Source organism: Sclerotinia sclerotiorum, genomic scaffold, assembly GCF_000146945.2.
Source record: "Sclerotinia sclerotiorum 1980 UF-70 scaffold_32 genomic scaffold, whole genome shotgun sequence".
Lineage (NCBI taxonomy): Eukaryota > Fungi > Ascomycota > Leotiomycetes > Helotiales > Sclerotiniaceae > Sclerotinia > Sclerotinia sclerotiorum.
The window spans coordinates 145,578-157,475 of record NW_001820804.1 but is presented as its reverse complement, the minus strand read 5'-3'; the positions used below and the strand labels follow the sequence as shown (position 1 = coordinate 157,475).

The 11,898-nt window shown below is 41.5% G+C and overlaps 4 protein-coding genes across 4 annotated transcripts; 1 reads left to right on the top strand and 3 right to left on the bottom strand.

The window, feature by feature from the left end:
* Window positions 1-89: 89 nt before the first annotated feature.
* Window positions 90-3,513, bottom strand: SS1G_14350 (hypothetical protein; the record flags this gene model as incomplete). The annotated part of the gene is made up of 4 exons (XM_001584687.1): window positions 90-885; window positions 934-2,244; window positions 2,420-3,017; window positions 3,087-3,513. The coding sequence occupies 4 exons, from the start codon at window positions 3,511-3,513 to the stop codon at window positions 90-92; spliced, it is 3,132 nt and encodes a 1,043-aa protein (XP_001584737.1).
* Window positions 3,514-4,304: 791 nt separating this feature from the next.
* On the bottom strand, window positions 4,305-4,643 carry SS1G_14349 (predicted protein; the record flags this gene model as incomplete). Its single annotated transcript, XM_001584686.1, has 2 exons — window positions 4,305-4,403; window positions 4,485-4,643. 2 exons carry the CDS (start codon window positions 4,641-4,643, stop codon window positions 4,305-4,307), a joined length of 258 nt encoding a protein of 85 aa, XP_001584736.1.
* An 846-nt stretch (window positions 4,644-5,489) lies between these two features.
* On the top strand, window positions 5,490-6,103 carry SS1G_14348 (predicted protein; the record flags this gene model as incomplete). Its single annotated transcript, XM_001584685.1, has 3 exons — window positions 5,490-5,512; window positions 5,853-5,894; window positions 5,977-6,103. The coding sequence occupies 3 exons, from the start codon at window positions 5,490-5,492 to the stop codon at window positions 6,101-6,103; spliced, it is 192 nt and encodes a 63-aa protein (XP_001584735.1).
* Window positions 6,104-6,768: 665 nt separating this feature from the next.
* Window positions 6,769-10,740, bottom strand: SS1G_14347 (hypothetical protein; the record flags this gene model as incomplete). Its single annotated transcript, XM_001584684.1, has 9 exons — window positions 6,769-6,975; window positions 7,112-7,287; window positions 7,397-7,948; window positions 7,997-8,421; window positions 8,469-8,596; window positions 8,645-9,385; window positions 9,434-9,597; window positions 9,667-10,155; window positions 10,506-10,740. The coding sequence occupies 9 exons, from the start codon at window positions 10,738-10,740 to the stop codon at window positions 6,769-6,771; spliced, it is 3,117 nt and encodes a 1,038-aa protein (XP_001584734.1).
* Window positions 10,741-11,898: the final 1,158 nt, after the last annotated feature.

Sequence of the window (11,898 nt, the reverse complement as noted above, 5' to 3'; positions counted from 1 at the left end):
CCGTTTCCGAGATGAATACACTAGACAATGGAACTCCAAGTGCCTCAGCTGCTACCATCATCACTTTTGTATGCAAACCCTGTCCCATTTCAGTACCACCGTGAGCTACAAGAACGGATCCATCGTGGTAGATATGAACTAATGCTCCAGCTTGGTTGAGAAAAAGTGCTGTAAAGGAAATACCGAACTTTGTAGGTATAATTGAAAGTCCCTCTCTTTTTCCACTTATGTTCTGCGTTAAATTTTGTGATAGCCTCACGCCTTGCGGCATAATTCGACTCTTCCTGAACTTGCTTATACATTAGTGGTACATGCCAGTCTTTTAAGGCTTGGTTGAAATGTGTTTTCTCGTTCGCCTTGTACAAGTTTATTTCTCTGAGTTTCTCTGCTGGCATACCGAGACGGTCCGCAACTTCCTCGATGTATGATTCTGCCATGAATAAACCTTGTGGTCCACCAAATCCTCGGAATGCGGTATTTGACATCGTATTCGTCTTGCAAACACGACCTCGGACGTGAATATTAGGAATCATATAACAATTATCAGAATGTGATAATGATCGATCCAGTACAGCACCAGAAAGATCTTGAGTCCACCCTCCATTGCAGAACATATCTAAATCAAGTGCTTGAATCTTACCATCCTTATTAACGGCGACTTTCCATCGGGACAAGAAAGGATGCCTTTGCCCAGAGGTAATCATATCTTCATCACGATTGAGCATGCAACGAACTGGCCTACCAGTCTTTTTGGCGGCAAGCGAGACAATGCCACATAGTTGGATGGAACGAGTCTCTTTTCCACCAAACCCACCTCCAAGTCTCTTGACTTTACTCACAACCTTGTTTGCAGCAACGCCACAGACTTGCGCAACATAAGTTTGGCTGAAAGATTGTTAGCTTAAGAATATGAAGGTATCTGATTGTACTTACGTTTCTGTTGGATTTTGTGTCCCAGACCAAATTTCCATTTCTCCATCTTCGATTTTAGGTATCGCTACACAAGCCTGAGTTTCTAAATAGAAGTGCTCTTGCCCACCAATTCTAGAAACACCACTAAAGACATAATCTGCTTCTTCGAATGCCTTTTCTGATTCTCCTTTCTTTATGTACCGGTAATGATCGAAGAAACTTTCTAGGTCAATAGCCTCCTCCATTGTGAATATGGCCGGCCTTTCACCGTACTCTACTTTGACAGCTCGTGCTCCTGCACTTGCATGTGCTGCACTATCAGCAAGAACTATACCAATGGGTTGGCCTGTTGTAAATACTTCATCAACAGCAAAGAATGTTTCGTCACAGACAGGTGCTCCCCAATAATTGGCCTCAGGACTTGGCATGTCTGTATGATCAACATATTGAACCACACCTGGCAAATCCATTGCAGGAGCATAATTAACACTCGCGATTTTCGCATGAGCCTTTGTCGATAAAACTAAGCATCCGTATAGCTCGTTCTTCTGGACTGGTATGTCATCCGTATATTGTGCTTCACCACAGGTTTGCTTTAATGCAGCTACGTGTGGACTTGCCTTTCCGAGAACATTCTGTTGGTAGGCAAAAGTGGCTTCTCTATCTTCTTTGCCAAAAGATATCATGCGTTCAATCTCCGGTACGACTTGTGTATCTACTTCCAAATTTTTCATCTCGAAACTGGATAAAATTTCGTGGTAGAATCGATAGAAAAAGCCGAACGCAAGAGATTTCCGGTAAGTCGCCATTCCTCCAGGAACGCTAAAGCTAAGGTTAAAGTCCTCTTCTAGAGCATTCATAGTTCCCTCTAACGTTGCAGGATCCGTAAATTTCTTGCCCAGTAAATAAGCACCGGCCTTTTTAGCCGCAATCGTGGTTGGAGCCATTCCTCCGTATACCAGACTTGCGCTAGTTACAACCTGAGTATTATCAATGGCAATTCTAAGAGCCGCGTTGACAATGGCGATATCATCATCCTTTCGTTTCGATTGCTTGTACGCTCTTAAATATTCTCCCTTTTGTGTCACGGGTATACGAATGCTAGCAATGATTGCATCTGGAGCGAGTGCAGTTAATCTGTAACCTTTGAAGAATTCAGACATGGGAATTTCCGTCTCCTTGTCTAAAGACTTTGCGACTAGGATAGCATTTGATGCAACGAATACAGGATTGAGATCAGAAATAGGAGAAGCAGTGGCCAAATTTCCTGCGGGCGTGCCGACATTTCTGATTTGTCGACCAGCAAAATATTTCAATTGCTTATGAATGGCTCTATAGAAGTCGTTAGTATAGAGTAAGTACAATATAGTAACATGATTTGTTATCTATGGGGTCCATTTGTTGTTACTCTACCAGAGAGGAGACGATGATAGATTTTCATTAGTACGTATGAAAGTATCAATGGCAAAATAGCAAGGAGAAGTTTGAGACAAATAGATCTACTGACTTGAATACTTGACCCTTTTCAGGCCCATAATGCTTCTCTGCTTCTTGAACAATAGACTCTAAATCCGTCAATATCACATTACCGCCAATCTCTAGATGGTCATCCTTGAATGAGTATTGCCTTAATTCGGGGATATCCCCAACAAACACCGAAGCTGTGTATTGCATAGCCTTGAACTTAATCTCGATTTGCGTTTCCGTACTTCCACCAATGATTTTGGCCGACGGATATACGCTCTTAATCTCTAAGAGCTGCTCCATGGTCACTGGACGATACCACTTCTTTCTTTTATTTCCAAAAGCCAAGGGTTTGAACTCATGTCTCATAAGTGGCGGTGGAAATATGAGTTCAGTATCCGGATTATACTCGATGAATCCTGGAGGTGTAAACCGTTTTATAGGTTGATCATCCTTTAATTCGTTCTTACAGCATCCACCACTTTCTCCACCACTTTCTCCACCATTTTCCATACAACATCCACCTCCACCATTTCTTTTAGATTTGCCACATGCAGCCCCAGAACTAAAAGTCTGCGCTGCATCTAGGATTGGGCGATACCCTGTACACCTGCAAAGGTTTCCATCGAATGCTTCTTCTACTTCATGCTCCGAGGGATTCGAATCATTCCGTAAAAGAGCATACAGACTCATGACTATGCCTGGCGTACAGAACCCACATTGACTACCATTCCCTTTCGCGATTCTCTCTTGCGTAGGATGCGGCCTCTTTGTGTTCCCAATTCCTTCAATTGTTATAACGTGCTTCCCGTCGACACTGACCAGTGGAGCTAAGCATGCGTTCACGCTTGCATGATATATTTTCTTGGTGGTTGGATTGTATTGAGAAACAACCACTGTGCAAGCTCCACATCCTCCCTCTGCACACCCTAGCTTTGTTCCTGTAAGACCTATGCCGCGAAGGTATTCAAGTAGAGTAACCTCAGGATCCATGTCATCGAGGACAACTCGCGTGCCATTCAAATAAAAACGAAGGGTATCATCGTAGGTGGTCGTCACGGAGGAGAGAGAGTTTCCGGAATCAAGGGAAACTGCAGGGTCCGGTGAATGTTCTGGAGAAACAGCAATGGGTGCCATATTGAGTTGGGAGATGGATATTTCTGATAGAGTTGTTGTTTATTGAGGAATTCAAACCACCAACGTTCCTCGTTGAAGATGTATTTCCTGCCACAAAAGTACTTAGTGCCGCTCGAATGTTAGTTATTTTTAATATAGTTGAAGTTTTAAAATGAGAAAACAAAAGGGAAAGAAGAAGATTATTTTAAAAAGAGAGTGTATCTTTCTTCAAGAAGGCGAAGATACTATATTGGGCCTGTTGCTTATCTAAAAGCTTAAGCCGATGGAGGTCTCCGATAGCCCTCGCAGCAAATCCCCTGGGCCAACCTTTTGGGAGATCCAGGAACTCAGTGATGCGGGGTTGATGTGATTGTGAAGTGGCAAATCTCGAGTACAGGTATATTGACCGTATCACTTCATTGAGATGTCAGGATTTGAACCTTTACCCTCAAATATCGGAAGGTAACCAACTGATCATTCCAAAAGACTGCTTACCATCTCATTACCTTCATTCGTTGAGTAACTCAAACATGATCTGCGAGGATGCTTCCGTTGCTTTTAGTGGATAGTGGGGTTGATTGCTCGGAGCTAGAAGCTTAGCCAAACGTCAACATCGGAAATCGCCTGTGCTTGTGTGATTAGTCACGACCCGACTACATAAGTCATTATGTAAGTGATTTTGCGACAACGAGAACAACAAGATCATGTGATGTTCCAAATATGAAGTTGGCATTCATAATACCTCATTCGATTCCCGCTGGCTAGAGAAAGTTTTCCTCTAGATATCACCACATTCATTCAACAAATAGCAGCTATCCGATCATATTACCAGTCTCGTTGCACTGAGTGAATCTCTTCAAATATCTCAAATGTTTTTTGACTTTGGCACTTCGATTCTCCTCATCGCAATACTGGGTAGTCCTTTAGTGCATGTGATTAAGTGTATACTTGAAAGAATACGTGGGTTTGGTTTGAATCCTCCATTATATGACTTGAACGGTATTTCCATCCTCGTTAGTTTGCGAACTACCACAATTATATTCGCTTTCTCGCATGATTGCTGCCTCTTGGCCAGTTGATTGTCTTTTGATAGACATGCTTGAGCTCTCAAGCCATCTTATCGACTTATCGATGGTGCATGGTTGAGGCATTATTCTTCGATTGATCCAGAAGTTTGAATATGGGATGCGTCAATGTCTGGTATCATTTTGATTGTCCAGTCTATTTTCCAAATGTCCAGCCATTCAGCTTTCGAACTTAAAGCTAGCTACTTTCAATGCATAATCGCAGAACATGAGCCAAATCATGTACTCATACATTCAAATCTTGTTACAAGATCAGTTTGCAAACACCTCCGCCAGCTTTCAGACATGTTAAGTCAATGTCACAAGGTCATCTGGAGTACCTCTTGAGAAGATTTGACTTTCGCCATATGTCACATCACATTGCGGTGCCCGCGTGGCGATCATTGCACATGGATTTGTTTGTGTAGCGATGGTATCGAGCTCTGGAAGTGTGTTTCATGAAACAGGCACTTGATATTCGAAAGCTCTGCAATAACAGATCAAGAGCTGCCACAAAACTTACCGAAAGCCGTTTGATATGAATTGACCAACGGGAGACTTTATGAGCAAATGTGTAGGTAATAACTTGTGTCGGATATGTCTAAGCAGCTTTCGAAGTATGGCTTACGCACTCATGTTTTAACTGCTTTGATTTCTTACTAATGAACATACATTGCTGACCCTACCTTGAATTGGACAATGCTGCTAAGGCTTCTGGAGCTTTATGCTTTTCGAATATGAATAGCAGTGTACGTTTATTGTGAACGGCGTGTATAAGTATGAACAATAACCCGCCGATTTAAATCTCTACATCGTCACATCCAGTTTCGTCACTCCTCGGGAGGGTGTTCGGCACGATTTCAAAGACTTGTCGTTTTGAAAAAGCTTCCTCATTCTCACAACCACCCCCCAAAGACAGCAACACATATCAATATGGCTATCACCGAACGAGTTTTGTCAGTTAACGGTAGTGTTGATGAATGGAAGGATACCCTTAAATCCATGATTCAAATAATAAGCATTCAAGATGGCCATCTTCGAACTTGGTATGCTCCTCTGTCATGATTCCTCTATGATATATCTCTAACCAAAATATCAGACACAGATTCCACACCAAAGACAACAAAAGATTAAACTTCTTATTGAATTAGGGCAACCATAGTAGCTCCCAAAAACTTTCAATATAAATTCAAACCCTTTACGAGACTGAAAACACACAACTGACCCTTCACCGCAGCCTCTCTCGCTTTCCAAAAATGCCATCTCATATAACACTAATTCTCGCCGCTCCTCCAGAGTCCAAACATCCTCATCATTGAATATAAACCCTACGCTCCGGTAGAAATAGTAGATGCCCCTTTCATCCAAATGATCATCATACAAAAAAAATAAATCTTACATTATCCGAAGATGATCTCAGAGCGCAAATCACCAGATTCAAGGAATTCGAAGGTTTCACTAGTGTTGCTTCTGGCTTTTCTCTTGATGATGATGATGATGTAAATGTTGATGGAAAGGAAAAAGCTTTTGTTACGGCTCTGGTATAGAATAGTTTGGAGACGAGTGGAATAGCGAAGGAGAGTACGACTGAGCTTTCTTATGGTGCTGAGAGTCATGTTGTGCATTTTGAGTGATCTGCTAGATGTTTACGTTGTCACTGAAACTTGAGGTGATGACTTGGCTTCTTTTATCAAGGTTGGCCTTTCCAACCTACTTTGGATTTGAACTCGGATTGACTACTGGAATACCTAGTCAATGGTTTAATCATATAGATCTTTTATTAGTATTCTACTAAGTTAGTAAATCAAATTTTAAATATCTTAACTTATTATGGTCTATCCATCACAGAACATACTTGCCGTACTATTGCATTCAATTAAACCTATCTCATACCAAACCATATCATCCATCTAGGGGAAAAGTTAGTTGTCGGAACAAGATGAGGTAAGGAGCTAGATTGTAATGTGGATTATGTAAATATGTAATCTTAGCAAAGATATCTAGCTAATATTAATGCTTCTATGTCATGCATGGATATTTATATATAGCAATTCCATCCATCCCCATAATCATAATATCATAATCCCGTATATAAACCCCAGCAAATCTCCAGCAATTGAATAATAATGCTCCCACCCCCTCATTTCTTATCACCCGCAAGTCTCAATAATCTTCTTCCCCTCTATACCCGCTTCAACCTAGCAATCAAACATCAAACATCAAACTTCAACCCCCCGAATCTCCCCACCAATAGCTTCTTCAAACTCCCCCCATCTCCACAGTATCCCGCTACAGCAATAGATTTCCCAGCCCATCTCTTACACGCCTCATCTTGGTCTGCACTATAGAGATCTATAGCATGATTAAAGGATTTAGTTGCTAACCAATCGAGTTCTTGAGTTGGGTAGGGAATTTCGGTCTTTTTGTTTACAGTTTATCATTAGCTCTGGTTATAAAAGTGGAAAAAGCGAGAAATGAATCGGTTGTCATCTGAGGGATCGAGATGGAGACTGAAAAGAGAAGAGAGGAATAGGATAAGGTATTAATAAACATACCTCAGCAGCATCAGCAGCAAGCATACAAACTTGATCAAGTAGTTCCCCCGCAATCTTATCATCATTTCCCATAGCTGCCTGAAACAAACATCGCATGTATTTTGACAGTTTTACCGTATCAAATTCCTCAATTTCCCAAGTTTTGTTTGTGATTTTTTTGAGTGTTATGATTAGAACTATGATATTAGTTAGGCATGTCAGCATATCAGTCTTTCAGAGGTATGATAGGGGAAGAAAAGAAGAAAAAGGGAAATGGTGATATAGAAAAAGAAATGAAGCACAAACCTTGAGTAGGAGCCTCACAACTCAAAATACAATCCGCCATCAATTCATAAACCCTCATACTCTTGCAGACTCCCGCCTTAATTATAATCTCTCCCAAACCATCCCAATCCTTCAATTTACATGCAGCCTCAAAATCAAAAGCCAGCAGAACAGACAATTTCTGCAATAAATCCTCAGTAATTTCCACTTCTAGCTTTTCTATTTTCTCCTGTAACAAACGGTCAAAGCTTGTTACATGTTTTCGTAAATCGAGATAGAATTGTAGTTGCTTTTCGAGATTTTGTTCTGCTCTTGCAATCGAAACGAAAGTTGTAGCAGCACAGAAGTTGCAGAACATTTTTCGGAGTGTAACATCTTCATATGCATCTTCGCCAATGTCTTGCGGATAGCGATCAGTGAATCCGATGCAGCAGGCTAACATTCGGAGCGAATGGGTTGGATCCCATGTAGAGAGATATTTGAGGGATAGATTGTAAGAGTTTCTTGAAAACCATTCGAGTTCGACGAGTGTCCAGATTTCTCGATTGAAGGATTTTTGGATGACGTGCAGTGCTGTGATAATTAGTATTTAGTTCTTCTGTGGCCTTTCAAATAGCTTACCTTTTTCGAATAGCACACACAGCTTCTCAATGTTCTCTCGTGTGTCATTAGCTGATGCTTCCTCGGTAGCAATAACACCAACAAGCAGAACAATAATCATTCGAATGATCGACGGAAGATGCACATTCTGCTGTAAACCATATCCACATCTCTCTAGTACCAACCAGAGAGCATTTAAAACATGTGTTTTATTGCCAACCTTTTGAGCATCAAGGACACAAGCGAAAAGTAGATTTGTATCTTCAGAGCATGAGGCGACCCTTTCGAGACATTCTGCTGCTAATTCAACCTCACTACTTCTGATTGCTACCTTGTACATGAGAAATCGTGTTAGTGGCTCTTCTTTTGCTGAATCTGACATAGAGCCAAAGATATTACGGGCAGAGTTAATATCTCCTCGACTGAGGGCACATAGAAGAAGCTTTCTATAACATATTAGATTTAAAAACCATCAGTAAGAAGAAGAACAAACCGTGATATCTTAGCCATATTAGCCTCTCCAGATTTCTCAAACAGTTTATGCATAGCAACGCGACACCATTTCCCCGTTAATTCATACTCCGATATGCTGTAGTTTGCCTCTATCTTCTTCCAAATTAACTATGTCCCATTAGTTTTCTGTCGATCAATGTTCAAGACGTCACAAACCGAATGAGCCATCATAGTAGCCTCCACACCAACAGGTTTCTCAACATTCTCCACAATCATTGTAAGAAATCCTTCAATGCCGACAAATAAATCTTCAGTCTCCCTCCCACCGACAGCCATCCAGATCCTCGTGTGAAGCACCTTTTCTAACCATTCTGTCATAGTTGCTAACTCCTTGACTCGTAGTCTGATCATCTCATCCAACGCTCCGCATGCCAAGCTGGGTGCTTTTTCATGCAACTTCCTAACATGGAAAATGAGCAATCGCAGATTAGTCGAATTAAAGACCACAATTCGAGTCATTTTGTTCAGAATAGCAGTATATGCCAAGCCATCAAAAGTTTCATTTGGGATTTCCATCAGAAGTTCTAGTTTCAAAAGTAGAACCACTAACTTATCTCCGAGTTCACTCTGAAGAAGATCGACCAAATCCCGTGCCCGTTGTATAGAATCTGATGTGTTAGTCTCCAAGAGTGCCTTGATAAGCGTTTGAATGATAGATATTCGTAATTCTGTAGCATCAGCACTCAGTTTGTCCAAATCATCGCCACTTAAAACATTATAGGCACGCTCCAGCCATTTTACTGAGAGTGCATACTGTTTCTTCTCACGTAATGCCTTTCCCATTTCATATAAAGTATCCGAGAGACTTTCGGTAGTAGAATGGTCGAAGAGTTCTTTGAAGGACATGGATTTATTGAACATATGTTCAGCGAGTTGCATATCATCTTGTCGCCATGCCTATAGACTTTGTTAGCAGATATTAAGCAAAAGGTATCATGATCTTACCAATAAAGTCCTAAGAACGAAATACTCAGCCGTGAATCTCGCACAAGTTGCCCTTTCTTCTGATTTATCGGGTGATGCGTATGTACGTAAAAGTTCTTCACTATATCCTGCATATCCTGCAAGCTTTTCTAAGGCTTTGACTGCATAATCGATTTTCTGTCCATCTGATCCGCATATCATTAGCAAAAACTCCTAGATTCTAGCTCTCTCCCTAAACAGAAACGTATACATACTCAAACAGTCTCTTCCCGTCTTGATCCCCACTTTCATCAGCCTCAACAAATTTCCCTTCGATTTCTCCACTTTCTCTTTGTCTTTATTCTCGCTGGTGGCTTCGCGCAAATAAGCGGCAGAGTTTCCACATTCATTCGCACAATCTAGCACGAGAAAGGCAAACATCCTAACCATGATCAATAAGCCCTTAAGTTCATTTTTCTTATCCCAAGTCTTTGAGCCATCATCATCAACTTCCATATCATTCTCGCCAGGAAGACTCCTTCTCAACCTCGTCGCAACATTCCAAATATGCGTCGCCTTCTCATCCAATTCCTGAGCTTTGTCCCTAGCACTCGAACTTAACTTGGTCGGAAAAGTCGCTATACTGTTCTCCAATTCTCTAAAGGTCCCATTTCCTTCAACCGTTGTAAATGTAAAGTTGAATACATCTCGACTGAGACTTGCATCTAAGAAATCGAGATCATTTTCGAGTTTATGCGCGAACACTGCGAGTCGGAGGGAAGTATGTTAGAACAGAAATAAGAGAGAAACAAAAGAATTGTCTTCCTAATTATCTCAAAGTATAGAGTGATTCTTTTGATGAGGGCAAGCCCCCAAGCCTCCATCGCTCGCTGCGCTCGAAAGCTTTTTGTAAAACCTTGTCGTGATGAGATATTAAGCACAACAAAGAATTGATATAAAAACTATCCTCCACCTTTCCTTACCTGTCTATCCTTTCCGCCGCTTCACCTACACACACCCATCAAGCCCCCAATCCTGTAGCCAACCCTCAAAGTCTCCAAACCTCCAACCACCAAACCAAAAGCAAAGAAAGGCAAGAACACAAAAGACTCACCAAATAAAGCTCTCAACCTCTTATCCTTCACATTTCCATAACCATCCTTATCCCCCATGACCTTCCCACTTCCACTCCCCATTCCATCTCTACCATCCCTCCCCTTCTTATCCCCCATCCCATCCACCCTCTCACCCACCACCACACCCAAACCCTCAACCCTCACCATACCGTTCTCGCCATATCCCTGCCGTGCAACACCAGCAGCAGTCTTCAAAGCATTAGATTCCGGCATCATGCGGCTTCGTACACCCTCCACACAATTTTGTTTTCGTCTTCTCTGCTCTTCTGTTCTGTTCTATTCGTCTCTGCGTCCCGAGATGTCTCAAATGTCAGATGAAAAGTCGCAGGCTGCTTTCCCCTCACCCTTTCTCGTATGATGTTTATTTGTCTGCCCATTCAAGAAATGTTGGTAACACAACTCACCAGCTCATTTGTTTGGACGTACATAAAGATAAGTAAGTATTCATCTCCACCCTCAAGTATTAAAGAATGAAGTTTTCAAATCAACTGCTACTATGCAGCATTGTATTATTCGCTTCCTCAGACTACTCATGAATTATGAATTATGAAAGATGGTTGGGATGTGAAATATGAAATATGAAATATGAAATATGAAAGGTGAAAGGTGAAATGTCAAGGAAGCTTTTGATGCTTCGGAGGAATTTGCAAATTTAACCTAAAGAAGCCTAATTTTACCATGAACCCAAGCCAACACTCCCATCCAAACCCCTCCCCCAAAACTCCCCGGCCCCCCGTTGACCCATCCATTCGTGAAATTTCTCCTTCTCTCCTATTTCCCCTTTCCATTCCATTTCCATTCCATTTCCATTTCCGTTTCCGTTTCCATTTCCATTTCCATTTCCATTTCCTTTACCTTTCCTAAAGGAAGAAGAAGAAGGAGAGAAAATTCAATTCCATTTTCCAGATAGCAAATTCCAATCACATGTTATATATGTATGTACGTACTCATCTATTAAATACTAGAAAATATCGGGCTTTCTTGCCTCTCCGTCTTTCATTCTTGCATTCCATACCATATTGTAAAGTATTATCGCCTAATAGGGTCTTGAGGTAAAAAGTTTCCAACGATCAGAGAAGGGCTGTTTGGGAATCATCGTTAGTTGTTGGTCTTAAGACTGCTCGCTCTTCAGATTATTTGCGCTTCTCGTCCCCTCATCAATCCTCTTCCCAATCTCCTCACATCTCCATCGAAACCTTCCTTGGGAGACAAAAAGAACTCTACTCACATTTTGTGTTCATCCCTCCTAACATTGAACGAAAAACAACATTTAATCGTCGGATCTTTGCTCTTATCATCCGGATTCTTTAAGGAACAGCTCGTCAAGCGTGCTTGCGGAGTCAAATCAAAAGCTATCGCTCCAAATTCTCC